The 26995-nt window shown below is 54.0% G+C and overlaps 9 protein-coding genes across 9 annotated transcripts; 3 read left to right on the top strand and 6 right to left on the bottom strand.

Annotated features, from left to right (window-relative positions):
* Positions 1–3246: 3246 nt before the first annotated feature.
* Positions 3247–4435, bottom strand: LRP88_07121 (KOW motif domain-containing protein; the record flags this gene model as incomplete). The annotated part of the gene is made up of 2 exons (XM_083243656.1): positions 3247–3927; positions 3980–4435. The coding sequence occupies 2 exons, from the start codon at positions 4433–4435 to the stop codon at positions 3247–3249; spliced, it is 1137 nt and encodes a 378-aa protein (XP_083100880.1).
* A 3540-nt stretch (positions 4436–7975) lies between these two features.
* LRP88_07120 (ras family-domain-containing protein) lies at positions 7976–9167 on the top strand (the record flags this gene model as incomplete). The annotated part of the gene is made up of 5 exons (XM_083243655.1): positions 7976–8043; positions 8318–8345; positions 8499–8696; positions 8776–8910; positions 9009–9167. The coding sequence occupies 5 exons, from the start codon at positions 7976–7978 to the stop codon at positions 9165–9167; spliced, it is 588 nt and encodes a 195-aa protein (XP_083100879.1).
* Positions 9168–12115: 2948 nt separating this feature from the next.
* Positions 12116–14035, bottom strand: LRP88_07119 (transmembrane amino acid transporter protein-domain-containing protein; the record flags this gene model as incomplete). Its single annotated transcript, XM_083243654.1, has 4 exons — positions 12116–12144; positions 12245–12817; positions 12875–13037; positions 13142–14035. 4 exons carry the CDS (start codon positions 14033–14035, stop codon positions 12116–12118), a joined length of 1659 nt encoding a protein of 552 aa, XP_083100878.1.
* Positions 14036–15326: 1291 nt separating this feature from the next.
* LRP88_07118 (aspartic peptidase domain-containing protein) lies at positions 15327–17029 on the bottom strand (the record flags this gene model as incomplete). Its single annotated transcript, XM_083243653.1, has 3 exons — positions 15327–15640; positions 15692–16784; positions 16847–17029. The coding sequence occupies 3 exons, from the start codon at positions 17027–17029 to the stop codon at positions 15327–15329; spliced, it is 1590 nt and encodes a 529-aa protein (XP_083100877.1).
* A 3218-nt stretch (positions 17030–20247) lies between these two features.
* LRP88_07117 (uncharacterized protein) lies at positions 20248–21279 on the bottom strand (the record flags this gene model as incomplete). Its single annotated transcript, XM_083243652.1, has 1 exon — positions 20248–21279. The coding sequence occupies one exon, from the start codon at positions 21277–21279 to the stop codon at positions 20248–20250; it is 1032 nt and encodes a 343-aa protein (XP_083100876.1).
* A 283-nt stretch (positions 21280–21562) lies between these two features.
* Positions 21563–22309, top strand: LRP88_07116 (GET complex subunit GET1; the record flags this gene model as incomplete). Its single annotated transcript, XM_083243651.1, has 3 exons — positions 21563–21652; positions 21702–21888; positions 21948–22309. The coding sequence occupies 3 exons, from the start codon at positions 21563–21565 to the stop codon at positions 22307–22309; spliced, it is 639 nt and encodes a 212-aa protein (XP_083100875.1).
* Positions 22310–23022: 713 nt separating this feature from the next.
* Positions 23023–24211, top strand: LRP88_07115 (uncharacterized protein; the record flags this gene model as incomplete). The annotated part of the gene is made up of 2 exons (XM_083243650.1): positions 23023–23042; positions 23155–24211. The coding sequence occupies 2 exons, from the start codon at positions 23023–23025 to the stop codon at positions 24209–24211; spliced, it is 1077 nt and encodes a 358-aa protein (XP_083100874.1).
* Positions 24212–24487: 276 nt separating this feature from the next.
* LRP88_07114 (uncharacterized protein) lies at positions 24488–24715 on the bottom strand (the record flags this gene model as incomplete). Its single annotated transcript, XM_083243649.1, has 1 exon — positions 24488–24715. One exon carries the CDS (start codon positions 24713–24715, stop codon positions 24488–24490), a length of 228 nt encoding a protein of 75 aa, XP_083100873.1.
* A 61-nt stretch (positions 24716–24776) lies between these two features.
* LRP88_07113 (uncharacterized protein) lies at positions 24777–26372 on the bottom strand (the record flags this gene model as incomplete). Its single annotated transcript, XM_083243648.1, has 4 exons — positions 24777–24884; positions 24936–25997; positions 26088–26224; positions 26327–26372. 4 exons carry the CDS (start codon positions 26370–26372, stop codon positions 24777–24779), a joined length of 1353 nt encoding a protein of 450 aa, XP_083100872.1.
* Positions 26373–26995: the final 623 nt, after the last annotated feature.

The following is a 26995-nucleotide window of genomic DNA, read 5'->3' as shown; positions in this document are numbered from 1 at the left end:
ATGAGACGTCAATGGCGTCAACAACAGCACGACGGCGCTGGGCTGGGCTGGATCGGCTTCACTTACACCCAGCCGCAGCTGTGCAACCCCTCGGGGTGTCTCGAGACGGCCCGGTTGCGGTCCTTGGCAGCAGTCCCGAGAGTAATTCCGGTAGGTTCAGTTCATGTTTCAGAAATTCATTCTTGGAGGGTAGTCATGGTGTGTGGGAGTGAGTCCATATAATTCCTTGCGTAAGTGAACGGGAGCACATGCCCTACGGACGGGTCAAGAAGAAGACCACGTCTAGACAGAGTATTGCCTGATCATGAGTTGATGATAGTTGTACTAATAGCCTCAAAGCAAAGAACCCGTAAGGTGGAGACATTCATAAATTGTCTGTGATGATATAAAATAGAAGTATTCCAGGGGAGTTCACTTGAGTGTCTTATTTGTTTCTCAATCCGCGTGCCAAATTACTCTCTTTGCTCAACCCAAATCTTCCCGGCCTTAGATAACCGACAATATGCATGTATGGCCTCTTACGCTTACCACCGGTCTGCACTTTGAGCTTCGGGAGGTCTGAACTGGACGGACATCCACCCCCGGTTCATCCATATTCCATGTGGCTGTCTCGATACTGCAGGCCTTTGAAACATCCAAGGTACGAAAAAAGAACTACGACGAGTTGGGACAGCCGCACTTCTACCTTCGCTCAGCCTGGCCTCGCCGCCAGACACCAACGTAGCCATGACGCATCAAGAGTCTGGGAAGTGCATCTTCTCGGGCGAATGGGCTATTCTTCATTCGACCTACACAAGCCAACACACTAGACTTGGAAGGATGAGGTGGTGACTTACACAAAATTTGCCCAAAGTGCCAGCAGGGGATCGACTTGTGTGGTTGCTCAACATTAGAGCTGGATATCATGAATCCAGTCATTTTCAACAACCTTCACAGACCGCTATTTCCTCGATTGCAAATTAGATTGAAAGTAGTGAGATCTAATTCTTCTGCAGCATGCCAGAGCCAACACATTCATGAGGCCTTCCAGCCTTTTCGGCCATCACCGCTACTTGAAGCCTCCCGGTGAGAGATGATCTCTCAGAGCCTCGTCAAGCTGAATGACAGCCTGACAGGACGCACGTCAACCGGACATCTCGGGTCCAATTAGCTGGAATCTGCTAGTCGTACATGTTCACCGCTTCTCTCGAGGCTGCAAGACATTCGCGAGGCCTAAGTTGGAGGGTGGCTTGCCCAGTTGGCTTATAGGGCCGCAGGACGCAACCTACAACGTGGGGGTTGGAAGGAATCGTAGAGGGGGTTACCGTTTCCGGACTGCCCGTGGCACACCCGCGCCCTCCTACATGTTGCTACAAATCATCTTCAACCAACTTGTTGTTACCGCTGTTTTCTTTGAGAACAATTTGCATCTCCATTCTGTCGCAGCAGCCCTACCACACCTCGTCGCCATCTTCTAGAACAGGCTACCGCTTCGCAATGATTGGTTTGCCTGGTATGGGAGTCCTCCGTCGTGGGATTCATTTCTTGTAGTTGGGTCAAAGTCGCCCGGAAAGTCAGGAACGAGGCTGTTCAGGCACTCACCGAACACTTTTGCTTGTGATTATGCGGCCCGCTCAAGAAGGCCTCAAATTAGAATTGTTTTGCCCATAAAGATGTCAAGTTCCCCGGGGTGATGATATCCTGTTTCCATCTCAAGCATGGCGCTCCTTGAGCTCAAAGCCCAGACACCTGCCTCGTCCAACAGACTTCATACTCCATGACACTCTCTTCCCTAATCTTATTTACCATAAGCGGTCCTTTTCGCGCTCTCTTTGCCATTTGAACATTCAAGCCCACGATTGTCTCTCCTTCAACTCGACGTTCTACCATGTCGTCCAACACAACTTTCACTTACACCGCAGAGGCGGGTAAGCCTCAGTGAGATAATAGTCTTCCGCACAAAGAATGCCTCCAATAACCAGGACTTTTAGGTCCAATGTCGATGCCCTGATGCTCCTACGTTTCCTTCATGATATTTCTTCGGTCCAGGATCGCCTCTTTCAGGGGGCCGCCGCTCAGGACGCCCAACCGAAAGATGGCCAAATTTTCGACATCAACCCCAAGGAGCCAAGAGTAAAGCTCTAAAGACCTTGAGAACAACTATACGAAGCTTTGATGCCGTCCCTTGGCATCCTATATATACTAGGTAGAAAGAGGGGCTCAAGTTCCTGCGACTACTCGCGCGAGGCTACGAGAATCACTTCACACAGAGGATACATGTTGCATAGCGTTGTCCTCTACTGCAGAGGGCGGCGACTTGGTCAATATACTACTCTCTTTAACTTGAATCACATTCTTTTATATCTACTTCGCTCCCATGTCTTGGCGCTTGCCCTGGCTGTGCCGACCTCATCCGCCGCATCACGCTCAGCTGTTCCTACCACAGCCCTTGCCGATCAATTCAACCTTGATCCAATGCAGCCAGCAAGTTCATTTCCCATAGTATCATTATTTCTTGATCAACTATTCCTTGAGTTGTTCCGCTCGCATCCAGCGGAGGCCATGTCAGGAGACAACAAGAAGGGGTTGACTCTATCAAGTAATTATGATCAAACTAAGAGGTTAAGATGAGAAATACTTGTAGCATAAATCTAGCATCTTATTAAAATTCTTCCTCAAGTTTTGCCATATTTTTAAATCAAAAACTTGGGTCCCCTTTGCGCTGGTCGCTAAAGGGGGATGATTTGGTATATTCGAAGAAAATGAACACGAAACATGGCCAGGTTACGACCTCGACTCCAAATAACAAAGAAACACTTGGGTTATAAGATGGTAAAATGGTCCTTTTATGTTAAGAGCCGCCTTGTCACACTGCGCCACTGGTTACACATTGCCAAGGAATCCTCATTGGAACAGTCAAAGAGATGGGCCAATTCCATCAACTCCCACACAATCCACTCAACCGCCAGAGAGAGAGCCGACGCCAAGTCGAAACGGGAGCAGGAAGTGATCAAGAAATGGAACGAGCGTTAAAGGCTGCGAGTTGTAACCCTTAAGCCATAGAGAGTGTTCATCAAGCATGTGCCCAGCATGTGAAGTCGTCGAGCATAATCAATTCGTTAGGAGAGCCATGATAGTGGACAGGAAATGCGTCTATCTTGCGCTTCGTGATGTACATTGTTACACACATATCATATAAGTACACGTGGTACCATCCCTGGTACATCTTCCCCGTCATCTTCGCCTCAAATCTCATATCCAAAACATTTATTGAGCTGGAGGTGTCGTCTTTGTAGGAGGTATCGAAGAATCCGCCACCACCTCGGACACACCGGCCTTCTCGAGAGCAGCCTCCTTCCTTTCGGCAAGGATGGCGCCCAGCTTCTCCAGCATCTCGTCGCTGAGCTCGGGCTCGCCCTGGGCGGCACGCAGCTCGCGCTGTTGGGTGTGGTACTCCTGGAGGGGAGTCTGCATGGACAGAATGGAATCCTCTCGTGCCTTTTCGGCATTTGCCTCGTACTCCTTCTGCTGGACGTACCACTCCTCGTGGCGTGTTCGGAACTTGGAGAACTTGTTTCGTAGCTCGTCGATGACGGTTTCGGGCATGGGGGCGGAGAGAAGGTTGTAGTAGAAAGATCGGTTCTCAGCAGCCTCACGAGGAGTGTCGCTGGCGTGTGTCTCATATTCTGGCGCCTCCACCGCGGGCCAGGGAATAACAACGTTGATTCCAGGAACGAGTCGGTCCCATTTCTTTCCATGCTCCCATCGGTCAAGTGTCATGTTGGGTGACTTCATGTTCGGAGGAACTGCCTTGAGCTGGTTGATAACAACGTCCCTGGTGATTCCAGTCTCGGAGTTGGTGATGGGGTAAACGAGGCGGATCGAACCGATCGAGATAGGCATAGGTTGAGACCGGCTATCGTTGCCAAACATGCCAGCACTGATTGCCTGTTGACCCAATTAGTTCCAGCAACCTTGACGATGGACCGTCATTTCTTACCCGGTGGTGAGTCTCAAGGGTAACAGATCCCGACTGAAAGTTGATCGCCTTAATACGATCAATCTTGCCCTTGTCCGGTCCATCCATAATGACCACTCGATCAGACACAGCCAAGTTGAGCTGCTTCAGTCCTCCAGCCCAAGCACATCGCTTCTCCAGAACTTCGGGCCGTGGTGTGTAGAAGCCGTAGTTGGACCAATCCGTTCGTACACTCTCGGAGAACATGCCATACTGATTGAATCCCAGATCACGCTTCGGGGCAAGAGGGCCCAGCTCCCAATCCTCTTTTCGGGCCCGGCGGGCATCTTTAAGATTCTGTCGGACCTCAGAAACGGCACCTCGGAAGGCCTGCTGGTTTCGAAGCTTGTAGTTGGTCTGTTCGGTTTTGGCAGCTTTTTGCGCACGTCGGCCGGCCTGGCGCTGGGCCTGGGCGACTCGCTTGGCGAGCTTCTGCATGGCGGAGAAGTCGGGGGAACGAGCTGTGAGGGTCGATTGAGGGGATTCACAAGCTCTAGCAACCCATTGGGCGGGAACGAGCTGCGGGCGCCGAGTTGTCGCTTGGGCGTGACGATGAATTCGTTGTGGAGTGGACGATTGAGGTGGAAATTCTCAATCGTGAGAACGGAATTAGCCGCGGTAGCGCGAGTGCGGGGTATCTGTTTGCACTGTATTGGGCACTGTACTTCGTATTGAGGTCGTGATACCCTCATGTCGTTGAAGTTGGAAGTTGCCCTTATTTCGGTGGTATGAGACCACCCATACAGACGGGGTAACTTGACTTATTTGTGACTGGTGGTTCTCGGTCCTCCAGGACTAGTTGAAGCAAGGCTCACTTCCATTGTCCTAACATGGCATGCATCAATACGCACCAAGTTTCAAGTCTGCATTCTAAACTTGACTCTTTTGCAGGACACAGGGGGGCTTCCATGGTTCAATGAAACACTATGTAGTAGATACCGTGGTTTCGAATGAAGCATCACCGCGTCGTCGTCAGAAGGGGTAAACATTACCCTCCGGGATACGCGTAAAGAGCACCCACTTCCGAATTTCCGATATCAGATAGGTAGGTCGTCAGACAACTCCGATGGCTGCAAGTTGAGAAGGGATGAAAGATTCACATGACACAATCAGAGCCGCTGTTCTTTCGGCACAGTCCTCCGTTCCAGGGAGGACTTGGGTCACGATGTTGAGACAGGGGCCGCACGCGTGCTCAGCTATCACGCTTCAGTTGAAGCGCCAACCCAGAACAATGAGATACGTAGATCAAACCTCCGCCAGAGGAGGCTCGCGTGTGAGGCCCAGACCGTGTCTTTCACCCATGGCCAGCTCACGGTACCGATAGGTCAACAAGGACCCTGACGCCTTCAAAGACGAGGCGGGGGACGAGTCCTAGACTCTTGGGTACCGTAGGACTTTTCTCCCCGTCGCGAGCTCTCTGGCTGGCCCTCCCGTAAAATCTGGTTGGCCCCAGGCCTTGGGGAGCGGGGACGGGATGGCACAGGCGACTCCGCCGTGCATTGCATGACGGACCAGGGGCTGAGAAGCTTGTGCCAGCGTCACTTCGCCCAAAGCTTTTTGTCGAGATGGCGCTACGTAAGCTTCTGCAGTCTTGCCAGTGGTTGCTCGGTACGGAGGAGCTGGATATGGACAGTCAATCAGCAAAGGAGGATACCGGTCAGCAGCAGGGAGGTAAAGACATGCAAGCGAACATGCCTCTCGATTCATTCTCCAAGCATGATGAAAGGCAAGGAGGCCAGCGCAGGGTCATCAACATCAAACGCCGGCCATTTCCCCTTGGGGGCATGACGACAACAAGAGCCGTTGGCATAGCCGCCGGATCCCAGCTGGAAATCTCCCCCAAGACCAGATCCCATCCAGGGAGGTCGGGATCCCGTTTCCGATGCCATGGCCTACAGGCCAGTGGAAGCAAATGTGATGATGCAGCCCGAGGCTGATTCTCTTAGTGTCGTGCTGCCCGAATGACACAGGCTGAGCCACGGTTTCAGCCCCGGAGCTATGGATGGAGCCTCCCTCTCAAGGTGGCATTGGCGGTAGAAGGACGCAGCAAGCGGCGGCGACGACAGGACTCTGTTTGGTGGGCCAAGGACTGGCTCGCGCACGTCAGGCCGCGTCTGACGGGAGAACGTGTGCAGACGGAGAAGAGCGTGAAGACTCATGCGAATGGCGTGCCGTAGTGTTGATGTCTTCGACGCCTTTACCGAGAGCTGCCTGTTCCAACCTGCTGTAGGTTGTGAAGGGCTCCTGCAGAGTCATCAGAATGCGCCCAAGGACTTTTGTTCCCGTATTATAAGAGCGTGAAAGATGGTGACAGATTGGGCGTGGAAACAGAGGCCATCAAAGCAAAGCTGCCGTGTAATCAACAATCCCTCAATCAAACCGATCAAACAGCCAACCCCATCACCCATCACCCTTCATATCCTTTGTGGTTCATTCATTCAGCCGGATCTGCCATCTCATCTCGTCATTATCCGGTAATAATCACCGGCATTGTCCGCTCGAGAAAGACGTGCACGCCCGCCCTGCAGAACACAGCACAGCACAGCATAGCACAGCACAACAACAGGCCGCGTCAAGGCGCCAAACAACAGCTCCATCCCACTGAAAGTTTCGCGGAGGGCTCCCGTGTCGGTCAGAAATAAACTGGGCCAGTTCCATTGTGAGTTTCCCCCTCCTGGCTGGGAAATAGAGGCTTGTGACGATACCCTCGCACTGTCGACGCACTGGGGAGCGACTCCACTAACCGGTCGCTGAATAGGGGACGGTCTTAGCGGTTGTTGCCACCCACCAGCCGACGCCAGGGCCACGCCGTTGGCTGCCTCAGGATCTACCAACCTGACCGGATCAAAGGTACCGATTGTGTGTTGACGCCCGCAAAAGAGTACCTCTTCTGGCCTTGCTTTTTCCGTCTGCCCAGCCCGGCCTGTCCAGGGGAAACACCACCCATCCACCATCAAAGAGTGCCCAGTCCAGGCCCCAGCAACTGCTGCAGCCCCAGCAACAGAGGACCAAACAACAAAGCGTCGACGCAGCTCATCTGCCGCCGCCCCATTTCGCTACTGCGAGAGAGCTCTGAGTGCAGCGGAAGCTCCATTGGTGAAGGACACCGGCAGACCACCTCCCTGGGTGCATCCATTCCATTATCAACAGTAGCAAACACCATCAGCACTGCGCTGCACTGCACCGCACGGCATCAGCATCAGCCTCCTTCTTCACGCGGCGCTACCTAAGAGTAAACAGGATTGGATTCCAAGCCCAAGCCCAACAGGCCATTCTCGAAACAGGCATCCTGAGCTAGTTCCTCCCGTGTTTAAAGGACCAAAACTCCCCGGGCCGTCATTTCGTCACACCCAGCTGCCATCGCACATCACCGACCGTCGATTGCACATTGCCCTCTCACTGCCAATCGCCTGAGCCACTTGGACGGCCCATCCCAGCCTGAAAACACAGTGCGAATCATAGACGCCCTCGTCCCAACAACCTTGCACCGTCCACTCGCCAACCCCAGCACGACGCCCGGCCCAGCTCAGCTACCCTGACCTCCCTCCCCTCTAGACAGCAGGTACCTGGCCGCTAGAGCTTCCCACCCGTGCGCCAGAGGTACCTCTTGTCCCCGTCCCGTCCACTCTTGGCTGTCCTGAGGTGTCCTATCTGTCCTCCTTGCCTGCCTGCCTGGCGCTGCCTTAACATTTCCCTTCCCTCTCTCTGCTCTTTTTCTTCCCTCGCTCTCGCTCTCCCACCCGCCGCTACCTTACCTACCAACCGAAAAAACCCAGGCCAAAACCCAAACCCCCTTCTGACGTCCTCTTTCCGCGTCCAACTCTCCTCCTTCTCCATCCCCCATCGACCCGCAGCCGCCGCTCTCCGCGAAACTCACCTTCTGCAACATCGCCCGAAGCTCAAGCTCGCATCCACGCCAGCACCACCGTTTTCTTCTCATATTTTATTAAACTTCATCACAACCTAACAGCAAACGTCATGGCTGAGATTCGCCGAAAGCTCGTCATCGTCGGCGATGGTGCCTGCGGTAAAACCTGTTTGTTGATGTGAGTTTGCCAACCTCCTCCCGTTGCCTATCATCCATCCATCGTGCTCTCGATGGTCGCCGATGCTGCAGCCAGGCCAAGCGCCCACGGCAGGAGAGCCCAGCTGCTGCTGGCTATCTGGTGTTTGAATGCTTGGAGATGGCCTCATGCTGTTGGCGCCATCAGCATCGTGATGACCATCGGTGGTCTCCGTGTCCCCTGTCGCCATATCCATCAACATCACCATCACCATCGCCTTCACAGACCACCAGACTGATGCTAACCCCTTTTGCAGTGTCTTCTCCAAGGGCACTTTCCCCGAGGTAAGCATTGGCTCAACGACAACGATGCCTTCACCATGCTCCGTCCTATCGCTCGGCTCCACAACGACGACCCATTCGCGGCCGAGCCTCGTTTCGATCATCAATACAAGTCATCAACATCATCAATGCTCATGCTAACGATGCATTCTTCAGGTCTACGTCCCCACCGTCTTCGAGAACTACGTGGCCGATGTTGAGGTCGACGGAAAGCACGTCGAGCTCGCCCTATGGGATACTGCTGGCCAGGAGGATTACGACCGTCTTCGACCCCTGTCCTACCCCGACTCTCACGTTATCCTGATCTGCTTCGCCGTCGACTCCCCCGATTCCCTCGACAACGTCCAGGAGAAGGTTGGTTGATGCTCAGCCTCGCCCAGAGCTGATAGTCCACTCGATCGGCACAGCCTTGCTGACACGTGCTCTTTAACAGTGGATCTCCGAGGTTCTGCACTTCTGCCAGGGTCTCCCTATCATCCTCGTCGGCTGCAAGAAGGATCTCCGATACGATCAGAAGACGATCGAGGAGCTTCGCAAGACCAGCCAGAAGCCCGTTTCTCCCGAAGAGGTACGACCCCGACCCAAGGAATGCCGCCGTCCGGCTTCACCCGACCAAGACAGGCATTCCTCCTTGCATCACCAAGTACCATGCTAACAACTTGATAGGGTGAGGAGATCCGTAAGAAGATCTCTGCCTACAAGTACCTCGAGTGCTCGGCCAAGACCAACGAGGGTGTCCGTGAGGTGTTTGAGCACGCCACCCGGGCTGCCCTGCTGTCCCGCAGCAAGGGCGGCAAGAGCCACAAGAAGTGTCTTGTTCTGTAGAGGACGGCGCGAAGCCCCTCTGAGCGGAGCGCAGGCATACGTGCTGTGGCTCGACCCTGCGTTGTAATCCATCGTCGTTCCAGTTCACCCTCAACTTGGCCCCGGCAGTTCGGATGATACGGGTTCGCGACAGCCAAGACGGCGACGGCTGTCGACATGCATCGGTTTTCTCGGAATCTGGAGTTTGATATCGTCTCGCTCTTGTCTGGTCCATCGGCCTACGCGCCGACCTTTCTCGCTGGATTGATGGTTTTCTTGTCGGCGGAGCCCATGATTTCTTGGACCTCCTGAAGTTGCAGCAGCTGCGGGAGGTTGCTATACCGACAGATACCTCGTCTTTTTTTCTTATCACCATGGCAGGCGAGCGGGACCTTTGTTTTATGTATCTGCGTATTGCGTATGGGGGAGGTGGGCCAGATGTCTTTTCTTGCTGGGGCTGCCGAGGAGAAGGATGAGGAGTGACTCCCGCCCCCGACTCTGAGGTCCTTTGCCTGTCGGCGGAAGCTGATGGGTGATGGATGGTCAAGATGGTTGGGGAGGCCATGGGAGGCTCCGTGGGCCGGTGACGGCGAGAGCGTTTGTGTGTATGGAATTGGGGTCCGACTGGGGGAACCTTGTCGGGCCAGGTCATAAATTTTTCATTTTTTCTCTTGAAGCCTCGAGACCGTTATTTAGATCATGGAGATGGGACATCTATTGCGTAGGGCCTGCCTGTTTAATCATTGTTTTTGTCGCAACTTGTTTCATGTGACGTACCCCATCGAGTCTGTCTGTTTTATTTGATGGCCGTGTTGTCTTTGGCCTTTTATTGCTTGACTGCTACTCTTCCTATGACTTGAGCTTTACTTGATGCTAAGGAGTTGTCCACTGCTTTTATTTCTTTCTATTACTCTTCCTATCACCTCTTAAGCTTTATCTCGTGCTTTTGACTGGCTCTACTCATATGCTCTTGGCCATGTCCCACTGCAGATAGATAGCTCGATCTACAGACAAGGCTTATCTCTTGGACTATCCACGTGCCAGCGGCCGGTCATGTGGTCCATCCCACTCACACCTCCCCCGTGCTCCCCTCTGATGACGCCGTGCCTGTTTCGGCATTGGTGATACAGGTGATGTAATCCCATCAATCACCACGCAGAGGTTGGTCACCCACAGGTGCGGGCGTTAGTCAGGAGCTGCCTAGCTCCAGGTCCGGCAGTGAGCCAAGCGCGGGAACCGAGGGGCATTCATTCACGGAAGTGAAAGTGTGTTTGATTCATTCTTGATCAACCTTGAATTCTCTCATCTAAGGACTGAGTCGAGTCTGAAAACGAAGGGAGCGTTTCATAATGAAGATTTCCCGCCCAGAAAGGGTTTAAAAAAGGAGTGGTGCTGTAAAGTAAAGAAAAGCGACCCCCTCCGTTCACATTCATTGCCTCCCCATATTGGATATTTCTAAGGGTTGTATAAACCCCGTGTTTGAATCAACTCCTGCTCCCATCATGGTTCTCGTCAAAAAAAGGGCTGTAATTTGTGTTGCGTGCTTAGACGGGGCAGTGCTAGGAAGAGTGTCAGCATGAGTGTGAGAGGGGAGGGGAGGAGAGAGGAGAGACGTACAGCGCCGCAGCTGGAGCAGGTCTTGCCAGAGCCCTCGATGGCAGCGCTGCAAGAGGGGCAAGTGCTGTGGCTGTAGTTGACGGGCTGCATCTTGTCTGAGATGGATAGAGAAGAAAAGTATACAAAGTTACTTTGAGGGAGGCAGATAAAGAAGAAGTTGAGAGTGTACTGAGAATAGTCTAGAGAAGAAGAGTCACAGAGGGGAGGAGGGGGAGGTGGTAATATATGTACAAGTTCACACTCTGGATCATCATACAAAAAAAGGCACACGAGATTTACGTTACGTGAGCGGGGTCACAAAAAGTCCCGTCCTCCTCTTCCTCTAGCGGGCTCTCGTTTTGTTTTACCCCCGCGTGCGATTCGTTGTCGCCGTCGGGTGACCCCCCTCCTTCGATATGGGGTGTGTGCGAGGTAATGATGGGCGGGCTCAGCTCACTTTCCGACAAGGCAGCTTGGTTATTCGTCCTAGTGTGTGGGCCTGGTATGCAAGGCTTTCAAACTCGAATAGCCTCAACAAGAAGGGGAGGAGAAACCAGTGCCCGCGGAACCGTTACAGAGCCTCTGATGGATGTACTTGGAGCGGGGTGGGGGGTCCCCAAGCATATCGTGTGAGCAACATGTCATGATGGTCTGGGCGGTGAAACTTGATCTTGAAGCGAGAGACGAGCATCCCGTTATTGAAGAAATAAGATGCAAAAAAGTCATTTAAAAAGAAGATCCATTAGATTGTGTATAGTTGCAAGCGGGGGGCTAGGGCAGAGACAGAAACAGATCATGTTCTAGAACTATCTGGTCCGTCTTCCATGTTTAGCGTTGAATAGGTTGGTCATGGAGGGATCAATGCTTCACGATCTTCCCAAAACGAGCAAACGCCTTGTGAGCAAACACGCCACACGCCCTCTCTTTTTTCCTTCTGCTGCAGTCCCTTATAGTAATAGCAATACTTGCGTATACAAGCCCGTCCATGTGGATCTCTTAAAACACGCGCGGGTGTACCTGGTTCTCTCCCGTCGTCGATCAGACAAAAAAGACTTGCCCCCCGTCCATCTACTTACATACACATGTTTCCCAATACCCAATTCCGCCTTTTGTACATGACAGCAAGCCCCTCTCTCCACAGTCCAATGATGTCCCCAGTCAAGGTTCCCCTTGCGCGTCTCGAAATCGTGCTCGGGCTTAGCAGCCCCCCCTTGTTCTGTATATTAATCGTACACCTCTCTCCCCGGCGAATGGGGGGAGTCTATATGCTCTGTTTTCGTTATGTTTATGCCCATACATGTGAGGCCAAGTAATGCTTCGCTGGCCTTGAAGCCAATAACCTTTCCATCCGACATTCCAAGTCGCATCGGCCTTTATGCGCACACCGCCGGCCCGTCCTTGTCTGGTAGGCAGAAAAGTCAGTCCATCATTCAAGGAGCACATGCTGAAAGGTCCGACTGGTCCCGAGGGATCTCGGATATCCATCGAGTAGGGAGACTTACTGCTTATCATCTTCTGCACCGCCTGGAGCACGCTGATGACCATGACGACGACGCCGAATACCACGACTGCATACGCCATGTATGTCCGCCAGCTCCGCGTCGTCAGCTTGATGTAGCACATGGGTGGTAGGATATACGCCATGGCTACTGCGCTCGTTGCGCCCACGAGCTCAAACACGGCACCCAAATCACATGTCACCAAGCTCAGCACCAGCGCCGCTACCACGAGACTCGTGCTGAACAGCAGATGCCGGTTCATGTTGAAGGGCTCGTCCGGGAAAAAGTAGGTCAGCATCACCTCACGGCACACAAACGCCTCGAGGGGTAGCGTGGTGAGCATGTTGAGACCGAAGCAGAGACGCGCCACGTTGACCATGGTGCTGTCGGCGGGGAAGTTGTTGAGAACGTTGCCCAGCGTCTTGTCGCCAAATGTGAGAAAGCCGCCCAGGGCAAGGACGAGGCAGAAAAGCATCGATACTCCAGTAGAGTAGTGAGTAACTCGAGAAAAGTTGTCGATGGTAGGGGTCTTGAGAGACCCGTAAATGAGTAATGAGTTGTGATGACAGACAAATGCTACATCCATCAATATACGTCCTTGTATCCCCATCTAAGCTCAGGGGCACCACTCACCAAATGAAATGACGCCAATTGCTTGAAAGAAGCCATCGTTGAAGAGGAGAAGCGAAGGGCTGAATGACCCTCGCTCCGACGCGGGCGTTAATACACCCTGAATCAGCACAGTGACGACAATGACCAACATGCCGACGAGTGCAAACGTGCTCGCCTTTGCCAGCTATTCAGAAGCCATTAGTACGTTCCTTATAAAAACATCGCACGGGAGAGAGGCAGCGCGTCCGACACCCTCCTGGGAAACCCTCCCCCTTTTTTGGTTCTCACCTTGGAAATATCCCGATACAACGTTAACGGGTATCCAATGCCCAGCACAAACACCGTTATAGCGACCTGCCGGTTCGCCAGCAGGCCCAGCACGGGGACGCTCGGCAGATCTGGCCATATGGCCTTGAGCACGTGGGGGATCGTGTCTCCCACGATGACACCGTACGCCACCATGCCGCCAAAGGCGAAAACCCACTGCGCGACGCTGATGGCGATCAGCCCTGGCTGCCCGAAGCAGTGCTCGACCGTCCCTTGGAAGTGGCTCGTCCCACTGAGCTTGCTGTTGATGACAATGAGGCAGATGGTCCAGTCGACCACCACCGTCAAGCCGACCAGTAGCAGGATGCCGCCTACCAGACCGGCCTGGCGCACTGCATATGGTTGACCGATGATACCGGCGCCGATGATAGAGTTGGCCATGTTCATGAAAGCCGACTTGAGCCCCGACTTTGGTCGGTTCATCTCATGTTCTGCAAGCTCCCCGGGGTCGCCCATCGAGTTGGCGACGGTTACGCTCGGCGCCTCAATGCCCGTTAGGAGCGGCATGCGATGCGCCCGCGCAGGGCTCGCCGCCTCCTCCATATCAAAGTATCCATCATCCTCGGAGCCCCGCGGCCCATGTCCGCCGAATGCATCGCCGTTGCTGACGGGGACAATCTCGGGTGTCAAGTCGAATCGCACGCGGCCCGGCGTCCGGGGTGTTTGTCCTCCGTTGGCGTCCTCGGCCTTGCCGGAGCCGCCCTTGGCCAGGTCCGCGCTCCCGCTGCCGCTGCTCAAGGCATCGTCGTCGCCCACGCCAAAGTAGTCGTCGTCGTCAAAGTCGTGGCCGGCTGCCAGAAGACCGCGGTCCTCGCCGTGAGGGTTCGGGGAGCCATTGTCCCTGGCGTGCGTCATTGTCGGGGAAGGGGGGCAACAGCGAGGTATCGCGTGCGCATCTTCTCCCCGCGGAATTGAGTATGTGTTTCGTTCGTTCGCTCGTGAAGGAGTAGCTGCCGCAATAAATGTACACACAAAAAAGAGACGTGACAACAAAAAAAAAAGATCGACAATCAAGAAGCAAAAGAGTTGGAGGTTGTAGGTTTCGCGCTTTGCCTCCCGTCTTTGCTGTCTGTCCTTCCCCCAGATAAGCAAGGGTAGCGTCACTGGACGGGCGAGGGCCGTGGGATGATGGACGCTGGGATTGGCTGCGCCCCCTGCTGTGGAAGGCCCGGAAACTTCCCTAGGGCCCCTGTGGAATCGGGCTCTCGGTGCTGGAACCGCCCGTAGCTCTAGCGTATGCAGGGGCACGGATCCAGAGGCTCGTTTTAGACAAAGAGGTTGAAGGAGGAGTTGGTCTCTATCCCACGAGGAGTATCCCTTGCTTCTTGTGAGTTGGTTGTGAATAGCTTGGTGAGAGTTCAGGAGGATGGCTCTCTAAAAATGGGATACAATAGGCATGTTTACTCAGCATTGCCGCAACGCAAACCACAGCCCAATACGAAGTTGTCGGAATAGGGGTCTAATTTACACACCCGTCTCCTTTTTTTCAAGGGTCCAACGGTCCAGCGGGATGGGAGGCACAAACTACCTCCATTCCGGACTAGGACCGGGCGACAGAAAGAGTAGTATCGAATTGGTGAGGAGATCCTCATATTGTGACCACTTTATTATGGCATGGCCATCTTCAGTGTACACTTGCTGCACCTCGAACGACGCTCACCAGATGTGCGCAGCCTCGGGGCTATGTAGTCTCCGACAGGATCTCACGTACGTATTGAGTCTGCCTTATTAGTTGATGACCATCAATTCACGGGCAAAAACTGATCCAAAGACGTTTGTCTATTGAGGCTGCAGGCTCTTCTCTATTAAGAATACCATTCAAGCGTGGCTTCAGCCGTCTGTTTCCTCCTCCTACCTATGTATTTCCTATCCCTGGGGCGGGTATCTTTGCCATCATGCTCATCTGCCCGTCACACCACACATCCCGTCACCCCACGCGTCTATGGGGAGGCGACTTGCAACAACATGTCTATTCTGTCCCATCTGCACAGCTGCCATGTCCCTACACGAACGCCGTCGTGTCGTGTCATGCATGATCTAAGTGGTGTCCCCCGTGTATATGTATATCCGTATCTGCGCGTCTCTGTGCGAAATTGTGTGCATCGTAGGTGGTATTAAAGAATGTACTGCCGCTCGTCTGGTCTCTTTAGACCAGGAGGGCGAAAAATGGTACTATACAGAAAATGAATGTGAAGCGGGCTTGTGAGAGCAGCCCTGTGGGTGCGGACGAGTCCTTGGTCTCGCTGGACTGGCTCGCGTCTGAGGTGGAAGTGCCAGTGGTGATGGATTCCTTGCCGAGGCCGACGTCTGGTCCTGAGGTTGCTGTCGAGTCGGGGAGGGCGCTGACGCCAGTTTCCTCCGAGTCATCAGCAGTCTTTGTTGCCTTGGCCGAAGAAGTTGAGGTCTTGGTCTTGGAGCTTTCCTTGTCAGAGCCACCTGTGATGACGCTGCTGGCGAATCCTGTTTTCTGTCAGTGAGCAGATCGAGTAAGAGATACGTGTTCCAACTTACCAATTCGTCGCTCGTCGGCGTCAAAGATGGCGTAGACGTTCTTGATAAAAGTATCTCCAAGCAGCCAAGCTCCCTGAACAACCTCATAACCGTAAATGTTGCTAGTGCACTCGCCGTCCTTGTTAGGGGGCGAGACCCAATCCTTTGGTGAGATGACATAGTCGACGCCAGAAAAGGTCACCGTCAAGTTGCCTTTGCTGTCGCAGGGAACCTTGTATGTCGTGTCGTCACTGCTCTCAGCTCCGGGGATGAGGGCGTGCAGCTTCTTGACATTTTCCGATGAACCAAACATGAAAGAAGTTCCCGTATCGATAAAGGTGCGGATTCCACCAATGTTGGCATTCTTGCCGTTGTAGCCCATATCGTCCATCTTGATGGCCCAGTCGTTGTCCTTACCGTCGGGAAGAGAGGTGTATGTGATCTTGCCGCTGTACTTGTCAGGGTTGGGAGAACCAAAGCTGATCTCGCCTTCGTTGGTGCCATCAGACGCGCGGTTCAGGGCGATGCAGAAGATGTTCTTGTCAATGTTGCCAGACGCTTCCAGGGTGGACAGGAAGTTCTCGTTTGCGCCCTTGTTCATGGCAAGACCCAAGATGCCGTCGAATGCGAACTGAACAAACTGATCCGAGGTGTTGGTCGCCAATCCAAACTGATACTCGAGGTCCATGCCCGCCACGTGAATGTTGTCCGTTGCCAGGACACCGCTGACCTTACCGGAGCCGTACGCAATGTTGAAGGGCTTGTTGAGCAACTCCAGGGAATCCGAATCGTCAGGGCCAAACGTGTTGTGCATCGCGCACGCCTTGCTCGTACAGTCGGCGCCCATAACCCAACTCGAACCAGCACCTGTGTCGATGAGCATGTACATTGGCTTCTTCTTGGATCCGATGTCGACCTCGATAAAGTAAGAGTAGTCGGTTCCATCCTGGTTGACGCCCTCGGTAAACTTTCCCTTGGTCTCAACCGCCTCCATGACATCGTACTCGTTGGCTCGCTTGGCCAGTTCGCTGTCGCTCGGGATGTCTTGGCCGCTGTACTTGGCCACCAGTCGTGCTGCCTCACGGGCAGCTCTTTCGGATATGGGCTGTTTGTTCTACAGCAATAATTAGGTTAATGCAAAGGTGGCAGCAATGGCATTCCTGCAGTGAAACAAACCTGAGCGGCCCTCTGTTTGATCCCCATTCGCACACTTCGACCTTCCTGACCTCGAATACTCCTTTGGCTTCTTGTGGCACGCTTCTGCTCTACATCTCGACGCCAATCCGGGCTATAGGGAAAAAAGGCATTGGCGGATGAGGCGCATAGTGCCAGCTGTGCCAGCAAAACTGATGGACGCATCTTGTAGGCGGGTAATAGGAACCTCGGGAAAGCTTGAAACGCAGGCTCCCCGATGATATATCCGCGGATGAACCGGAAGATGCAACAGTGAGAGGACGATCCGAGTGGTGTAGTAAACCGGGCTGGACCAACTCGTCACGGATTGTCTCAGACGCGACCGGCTTTGGAGAGCGAACCGGAGCAGCAGTTGACAATCGAGGGGGCGAAGCCTCTAGGGAGAGCCAGGCAAGCGGCTGGCGCGATGTATTAAAGGATTAGAATTATGAGGCCGGCATTGGAAACTGGAACGGCACAATGGTATGCCGGATGCCACCAGACACAGGCAAGTGGAGGGACAAGCGAGATGCTGGAAACACACAAAAGCCCGCACGCAGAGGAAATGCTTGGCTTCTTGGGGCGGAGGTTACAAGTGAGACGGACGAGCCTTCTTTGGAACAAGGCTTCTCTTGTCGTCGAGGCGGCTTTTTCGGATGCTACCGTCAAGGATTGGGACGGTGACGGAAGTCGGAGTAGGTACTTGGCCGAGGATGCCGAGGGAACGAGAAGAAGAACTTGAAGGAAGGAAAGGCGGCAAGATGCAAAAAAAGAAAAAGAGGAAACAAGAGAGGCAAAGGAGAGGGGAGGAGGGAGAGAGGGACTATTACGGGTTAAAGGTAAGTAAGTGAGGGTGAGAGAGTGACGAAGAAGAAGGTGGGTAAAGTATGGGGAGAGGGTGGAGGTTGGAGGTGGTTCAAGTCAAGACAAGGAGGACGAGCTGAGAACAGACGAGACGGGACGGGAGTGACCTGGGTGGGTTGTAGCTATAATCCCAGTCAGGCAGTCGACCTTCAAGGTGCTGATGCCCTATCTCGAGGCGCTCGGGCTACTACAGATAAAGGCTAGGGCCACTTCTTTAGAACCCTCCCCTGGTGAACGATCATCGCCAATGGTACCTGAAGATCAAGTACCTGCCGTCCATCTTTGCGTGTCTGAATCAGCGACGAGCCTCCTTTTTCGCCTCGTTGACCAACAAGCATCAGACAAAGACAACGGAAAGACAACAACAAAAACAAACCCGCCCCACGGGCTCCAGAGTGGCTTGTCTCCCGCATCGTCCGTCCATGCCAGTCAAACGACGGCATCGCAGCTGGAGGGCGACGACCCACGGTGAGCAAGCAAGCCGGGGGCCCTTGGCACAAGGACGCATCTGGAGCATTGCAGCTCTGCCCATCATCACTGGCTTTCCTACCCCCGGACCACCGCCGCATGTTCATCTCTCGCGGGGCCAGGGGGTGTCATTCACTGAGTGGTCCAATTGCTGCTAGCCGCCTGGGGAGCGACGGTGCGAGAGAGGGCCCGGGGGCATCAGAATGTGGATATTGCGGTGCTATCGGCCGAAGATGCCTGTCCTCTTTGGTCAGGTGCTTTTGGTATTGATCTCGTATTTTCTGAGCATACATACGAGTGCTGCAGTAAAAAGAATCGGAAACAATTGCATACCTACTTATTGTCCGTTTGCAATGTCTCGCCTCTCTTACCAAGAAACATCCCGAGACGAGAGGCTTGCCGCCCAGAGTCTCACTGCTTCTGCTGCCCCTGACCCGACACGACCGAGTGCATGCAGCTTGCGTATGTTGGATGCATTCTCCGTCTGCCAGTCACCCCCTCAAGAGATCTACAGTGACACAGGTGCTGCAACGTGGAGCCCAGCGGCAAAAAAAAGAAGAACAAGCTTCGAGCGAACTTGAATCAGTTGAAAAGAAAGTTTCTTGGGGAGACACGCGTCCCCGAGATGTCAAACGATGAGACATTGAGAGACTCGAGCGGTCAATTAATTGATAATTGACAGCCAGGTATTGTGGCCCTGACCCGTTTAAGCCCGTTTCAACGTCGACCAGAAAGCTTGATGCCTCTGGCGTTTAACACGTGAAGCACCGTTTGAACGCACATTGACCGATTCAAGCCGCAATGGCCAGAAGCTGCCAGTGGAAGATAAGGGCCGCGGTCGTCAGAAGCCAGGCCCTCCCCTGTCTCAGCATCGCATCGAACTCAGCCGCCATTGGGCAGTGCGTCTGCTGCTTCCTTCAAGTCCATCTCGATGCATGCACCGTCGTTTTTTCCCCTTACGCGTAGGTTCCACAGCAAAGCTACTAGATCCCCTAACTATTTAGCCGCCAGCCAGCCTCAGTTTCCCTTCAGCTTTGTCTTGAGGCTCCAGTTTTCAGAACATTTTTTTACTGCATGTCGTTACGCGTCGTGGAGACGGAGAGAAACTTCCAGGATGCTGCATGCTGCCCGCTTACTGTAGTAGCTGACATGCAACATCCAGGAGTCCGTGGTCTGATGGATGCAACGGACCTCGTGGGCGTCAAACCTGGCTTGCCTTTTTCCCCACACGCTTGAGCAAGACAGGCAAGATATCAGATATCATCAGCCAACGACCTCGGCGACTGAGCAGGGTTGTCAGCGGTCAAAACGGTAAAAACTGGCATATCCCTGCGCATAAGACAAAGTCCAAGTCAAAGCTTTTGGTGTACGGACGGCATAAGATCCATTCTTAAGGCATTTCTAAATAGAAGTGATTGATCAGAATCCTATGTATAGCGAGACGCTTACAACATCGAGTCTTGGCTCCCAAACAGGCATCGTCGTCTTGATAACTTCTTCCGATGTAGCATCAAGTCTCGCGCCGCATTTCCATTTCACTAGATGCCCCCTATACACCTCACCGTCCTACCACCGACCAGATGACTTCATTGACTCTCAAAACAAGTTTCATCCCACGCTTCGCCTTCCAAAGCAAATAAACCCACAGCTCCATCTCTTACCCGCGACCCAGGTCACTCTTGAAACGACGGCACCCACAAGGCCCGGCCTGCCTCCGTAGATCTCCAGCCCTCACCCCGGCAAGATAGAGTCTTGGCCTCCCCCGTCGGTGCAACACCATCACCTCGGGTCCAATTTCAATGCAAATCGGCCTTCTGCTCATCTCAATGCGTTGAGCACAGATAAGCCTGGTCGATAGATTAATTACGGGCACGTGGAAAGGAATCTACACTTGGAGGGACGGCAGATCTTCATTTTAATATCCAGCCATGCTACGTAGGTTATCGGGGACTTGAAACACTACTCAACATGTTACGCGCCATGACAGCATTGTCCAGCCCTGATAGATTTGTTTCTACTTCAGCTTTGTGCATCCTTCCTGTCTCACCGAGAGGCATCCAACAGACTTGACCTCACGGCATCTCCTCCAGCCCAGCGTCAATGATGGTCAGCCCCTGACTTGCTGACAGCCACTTCTCGGCCCTCTGCAGCGTCAGCTGCTCAAACCCATCCTCTGGTGCACTCTCCCACAGCGTCCTCCTCACAAGCTCAAACTCGTCCAGGTCGGCGTTTGTGGAGCCCCAGGCGGCCATGTGTCGGAGAAAGTACCAAACCGACTCGTTGCGCCACTTGAACGACGCCGCGAAGTTGAGCGTCTCGCGAAAGATTGGTGATGTCTCGGTTGGTGGTCGCTTGTCGAGGAGGAAGAGGAGGAACTGCCACCCGGAAATGTCGTCGTGGTGGGCGAAGCACCACTTTTGCGTTGCTGTGACGAGGCGCGGTAGGACCTCGTTCGTGTTTGGAGATGGGGTGGCAAATGTGTTGATTAAATATCTGGCATGGCACCAGGCGTAGTAGTTTCGCGGGTGTCGCTCTCCGGATATCATGATGATTCTTGTAACGTCGTCCTCAGCTGGGACGTCAAGCTCATGAAGGCGGAACTGGTCCATCAGCCATCGACGGTGATTCCATAGAGTCGGTGACTTGGTATGCCGGTGAAGACGGCTGGTCAGTAAGCTATCCATCAAGTGTTTCTCCGTTTGTAGTATCTCTTTGACATTTTCGTCTTCTTCTTCGAGTCGTTTCCCAATGACTCTCTTCCTTGTGTTGGCAGCGGTCAAGTGCTCCGGGTCCATCAGCAAGATAACTGCTGTGGACCTTAAGATCTCGTCAATCGATATTGTGCTGCTATCTTTTAGATGGCTCATAAATATCTCGTGTGCTACCAGGAAGGCCTGAACGAGCCGTAGTTTTGGGATCGCAATGGCATTATCATCCCGTAGGATTATCTCGTTGGGATCAAGCACGTGGCTCTTGCCTAGCAGCTCAACCTCAAGGAGCTCATTAGAGGGTTCTGTGAGGACGGTAGAAATCTCATCAAACACGGTACGGTGATCACCATGCTTGAGAGACTCCTTGACACTCGCATCAAGTGCCCTCGACATCTGAACAAAAGAGAATATGCCGAATAAAGTGGTGGCAAACTGTGAAATGAAGCTTTCCAAGTGACAAGTATAGGGTAAGTGAGAGAGAGGGTTTTTGGTGGTGTGGAGGGGTTTGAAATGGAGCCCTCCATGCAATGTGTCGGGGCTATGACATGACTCCGACACCACGTTGACAAAAGGAACCTCCAACACCGCCAACAGCATCGACAACGAGCTTTACCCGGCGCTCGAGGAACCACGCAATGCGCAGATAGCCCACGATCACTGCACCGAATCCGTCAATATGGCTCACCCTCTTATGCTCTCCATCTTCCTCATTGAGGTCGTCGTCCACCTCGTCAACGCCATCGGAGCCAAGACGATCAATAACCTGGTATGTGCCTCCGGAGTACCTCGGGAGCTTCTGCTGACCTTGCTTTAAGCTCTGGACGCTCATCAACTTCCTCCCCGTCCCGACGGCCAAGGCGGCAGCCGAACAGCGCAAGATGCAGGCCGAGTACCTCAAGGTCCAGCGGGAGCTCAAGGCCACGAGCAGCCAGGACGAGTTTGCCAAGTGGGCGAAGCTGCGCCGGCAGCACGACAAGCTGCTCGAGCAGCTTGAGAAGAAGAGTACGTCTACAAACCAGCAGCAGGATAGAGACGGACGTAGCTGACACGTGTGTCTACAGAGAACAGCATGGCTGCCACACGATCCAAGTTCGACACTTCCCTCACCGGAGCCCGCATCGTCCTCACCCGCGCGCCGCAATACTTTCTGCCATTCTGGTACGCCACCGAGCCCATGTTTTGGCTGCCGTACGGCTGGTTCCCCTACTACGCCGAATGGATCCTGTCGTTCCCTCGCGGACCCATGGGGAGCGTCAGCATCGCCTCGTGGCAGCTGGCCTGCACAGGAGTCATCCTCCTCTTCAGCGACCTGATCATGGGCATCGCTGGCCTGGTGATGAACGCCAGGCAGCAGAGCAAGACCAAGGAGGCGCCCGTCAAGGCTCAGAGCGAGAAGGTCGAGACGGAGAAGAAGGAATTATAACGCGGACAAATATGTAGATATCTGTGCATACGCTACGGCGCAAAGAATGGGAGCATTTTTACAACATTACGCAAATGTTGACTACGATTGGGATGTATCTCTTTGATAATTTGACGCAAAGTTCTTCATTGCCGGAGCTGAGACTTTGTAACACGACAGAGAATAACCCTTGGCAGGGTGTTTTGGGGTTCATCTAGGCAACATATTGACTCTAGCGACCACGGAGAAGTAGGATCGCAAAAGCTTCGAAAGTGCCAATTGGAATGGAGTGAATATCTGGGACGTGTCACGAGACGCGAGTCGGGACGGGGAGACGCGAATAACGGGCGCATAAGCCATATGATTGCGCTATCGAGCTATGATTAGGAGTAGAGAGACAAAGAAGTTAGTGAATGAATAACAAAGAGTGAGAAGAAGGAGTTTGCGGTTGGAAAAGTTTGTGTTGAAGAAGAAGAAAAAGTTGATCAAGAAGAAATTCTCGAGCTTTTTGCTCTCTCAGAAAACGCTCGGCCCCACCTTCAATCTTCCTGGCCCCCCACATTTTCCCGGCTTAGCGACACCTTTGCCTTAATGAAGTTGTAGGGTACTTGAGTAATCGCCCTCGACGTCACTGGTTCTGCCTTCGCCCTTTGAATACTCAACCGTGTCAACTTTTACAGAACAACACCAAAGGATAACGGCGGCTCTCTTACCGAGAGATCATACCCGCCATCATGGCGATTCCGTGGGATTCGTAAGTGCTCCTGTATCTGAACTTGTGTATGCTGGCTGTTCTCTTCTTGGAACAACGGCCACTTACACATACACACTCGCATGTGCAAGCCCAGCTAACTCTAACGGCCCAGCATCCGCTCCCTCGTCATCTTCTTCGGCCCCATGCTCCTCCCCAAGGCCATCTCATACTACCGATCCTTCCGCAACGGCTCGAGCTCCCACCGAGTCCCCATCGTCCCCGTCCCGCCCCGCGTCCGCGTCGCACTCGGCCTCCTCGCCTTTCTCTCCTTCACCTACATCCTCAAGTCGCTGCCCTTCCTCGCGCCCGAGAACCTCTTCCAGGCGACGCAGAGCCGACTGCAGATCCCCGTCGATGTGCTCTTCAATCGTGTTGCTGCTGGGAGGCCTGGGAACGCCTTGACGAAGCAGGATGAGGCGCTGCGCATGAGATTCGTCAACCTCGAGAGCAGGTTGTTATATATCCAGTTCGGACCCAAGGTGCTGGCCGACTGTCCCTTCTGCCACTCCGACGACCCGAGAACATTCTTCTACTACGCCATTCCCCAGCTCGTATGGCCTCACCTCGCCAACCTCGTCGCCGTGGCCATCGTAACGAGCCCCTCCTTCACAGGCAAGGCAGGTAATCAATGGCGGGCCAAGGCTACAATGCTAGCCGCTGCCATTGCTGCTCTTGATATCTACTTTGTCAACTCTTACAACTATCAAGCCAACGCTCGCGCGCTCCGCCTACCAGAGGTGGACTTTTTCTTCTGGACCTCCCGTGCTGCGCGTCTAGTTGCCCTCGCGGCCTTCAACGCCGCCCTTGCGTGGCTGCTTTATCTGTCCTCAACAAACAGGGCCTTCTCCGAGCCCCCCTCAGCCGTTGAGCGTATCGAGTCAACATCCCGCGCTCTGCTATCTGTAAAGAGCAAGCTCAGTGCGCTGGGAATAGTAAAGAACACGGCGCTGCGCGACGAAGAACTTCGTTCGCGTAGCCACGCCTACTGGTCCCACGAGGTGCGCCTCATGGGTGAAGTCATGGAGGAGAGGGACGTGGTGGAGGGAGTCAACGATGCGCTGAGCAACCGTATCGACATTGGCACCATCACGAGGGACGCAGATGCATATGCGCAGAATGTGTTGCAGCCATTGCAGCAAGAGCCGGCGGATGATGATAGTGATAGCTAGTATCTAGCCCGCCGACCGCTTCTTATCCCAACCAATCCACTGAGAAAGAACCTATTCATACAGAGAGGTCTATACCCTTCAAGGGCCTTCTTTGAGCCCACAATAAACACAGCTCGTACCCTTTTTTTTTTTGCTTCTTCAAAAACCGTCCAGAAATCTTGAGCCCATCCCATTATCCGTCCGTTTGGCCAGCTCCCCTCTCCCCTTGAAACATGCACCGTGTCCACTTCCCATGTCCTGTGATAGCGCAACACCATGTGAACTCTCCCCAGTATATTAATTTTTGGAATCTGGTCGCGCCGATTCCGGTCTTACCGGCCCCGTGGCGGCGCTGCTCGAGCTGCCCTTTCTGCTCGGCGAGTCTCCCGAGCCTTCTTGGGCGCTGCGTTCTAGGAAGTTAGCCCATAGCTCTGACAGCGACTCCTTGTCCCTAGAGGATGATGGCTCCGAGAAGACGTCGGCACTGAGCGAGGGCGAGCTGGGCGTTCGTGTGAAGGGAGACATGGGTAGGCGGAGGCTGTTAGAGGCACCGGGGCGGGCGAGGCCGGCCTGTTCGCGCTGCTCATCAGTCCAGTTGAGGTAGCCAGCCATGACTTGGAGGACCTGGAAGCGCTTGGCGTCGCCGCGGTCGAGAGTGAGGAAGTGGAGGAGGTGGTTGGTGACGATTTGTCTGCTCATGGTTAGCACGAATCGTGACACATCCGCATGCGACATACCTATCGACATTGTCCTCTGGCTTGGTCTTTTTCAGGTATCGTAGCGCCTTGGTCAAGTGGTCATTCAGCACAATAGCCTCGTGCCTCAGCTTTCCGATCAAGAGGTTCTTCTCCTTGACCTCCTTCTCGAACGGCGCTGTCCTCTCGAGCTCCTGAGTTAGGGACTGCTTGGCCGCCTCTGCCTCGGTGGCGCGGGCGTCGGCCTCCTGGACCAACTTCTTCAGGCCCTGGACCTGCTCCTCGGTCGTCTCAACCATCTCGCGCAGCTCTCTCTTTCGGGCCTCTTGTATCTCGCGGAGGGCGTTCTGGAGGTTGTCGATGAGGGTCGCCTGGCTATCCCGCTCCGAGTTGGCACCCTCGTAACCCTCCCTTAGGGCGACGACTTGCTCCTCCAGCTCCGAGACCTTGTCGACGAGACTCTCCTTGATGGAGCGCTCCTCCATGGCGATGACCTCCCACTCGCCCATAGCGTTCGCGGTCGTCTCCATCTCTTCCTTGAGATGCTGAACCTGCCTGACGAGCTCCTCCTTCTCCTTGTTCCAGTTCTGCGCTGACAGGTTGTTACGACTCCGGAGTGTGTTGAGCTCTCTTGTCGCATCCTGCAGGTCCTCCTTCAGCTTGCTTACGTCCTCGCCGGACGACACGGCCGTGTTCCTGAGCTCGTCATTCTGCGCCTCGAGCTCCTCTATCCTCTCTTTAGCCTCCTCTAGCTCTGCCTTGTCGCGCCGTAACCTGTCGCTTAGCGTCTGCTTGATCTTTTCGACGCGGCCGAGGAGGTTCTGATACTGCTCCTCGGCCGACTCCTTTGCGGCGTTGCTCTCCTCAAGGTCCGCCTTCAGCTGTGTGACCTCGCTGGCGTGTGATTCCTGGATGCTCTCGAGCTGCCTCCTCAGCTGCTCGACCTCAGCCCGCAGGGCCTCTCGTTCCTGGCTCATGGCCTCTAGCTTGGCGGAGGTGTCTGAATCGTCGGGCTTTTCGCCATCAACCGTCGGGGGTGCGAGCCCGTTGCTCTTGGGCTCTACGGCATGCCCGTTGCTATCGGCGGGTGCGTCTGCATCGACCGGAGTCTCCTGCAAGGGGATATAGGGTCAGCGCGCGAGGGTGCATTGGTGGAGGTGGACGAGGAGGGGGTCATGAACTAGGTAATTAGAGGTACGCACAGGCTGGGTGGGTGTATCTGGCTCCTCCGGGGTGCCGTCGGACGCTTGGTGTGGCTCAGAGTTGTTGGCAGGCTGCTCTTGAGCCTTGTTCTTGTTGGCGTTCTTCTTCTTGTTGTTCTTCTTCTTCTTGGACGAGGCTGCACGTGGAAGAGGCGAGGCCCCCCATCATCAGGACACGTTCATTCTCCATCTGCGAGCGAGCGATTGGATTGATTGCAGGGGGCAGGGGCCGCACGCACCTGAATTTGACGCCTGGGTAGGGTCTGTAGTGGGCGTGGACGACATGGTGAGGTTGCGATGCGCCAGTCAGAGGCATCGAGAGGGATCAATGTCGTGCAGAGATGCCCTCTTTTTCCCAGCGCGTAGGTAGGGTATGGATGGATATGTATGCAGAGGGACGTGTACGTGTTAGGTACAGCACGGGCTGGCCTGTCCTCCCTGCGGTTGGTGGTGTAGGTCAGGTAGATTGGGTGGGTGGATGGATTCCAACACGTCAGCTCACCTACAACGGGCAGCCAGTGGCATTTAGTGGATGTCAGCACCTGGAGCTGCCCTGGAGTTAGCGGGAGCGGGAGTCCAACGGCCGCCGCCGATGTTCAGATACGGGCTGGTAATATCGGCTCGGAAATGTCAATTGCTTGGCATTGGCCTTATTTAACTGATGCACGACTGAGATGAGGCATGGTTCTTGTGATGTGATCACATACGAGGGGTTTCCTGGTCTGCGTTTGAGCCAATGATGACCCATGGCATTGACTTCATGACACGAGATATCTCGACGATGGATGTATTCTCTTAATGCTCGTACCCTAAGTATATAATAAGAATCATCTTGTTCATGTGGTCTATATGATCCATGGTGATAACCAGATTCAGTAGTTGGATGAGCTATATTCTGTACAGTTTCG

The sequence above is a fragment of the Fusarium phalaenopsidis genome (assembly GCF_050370095.1).
Source record: "Fusarium phalaenopsidis strain FUZ10S chromosome Unknown contig_32298, whole genome shotgun sequence".
Lineage (NCBI taxonomy): Eukaryota > Fungi > Ascomycota > Sordariomycetes > Hypocreales > Nectriaceae > Fusarium > Fusarium phalaenopsidis.
Note: the sequence above shows the minus strand (reverse complement) of the source record. Positions and strands in the feature narration are given on the sequence as shown.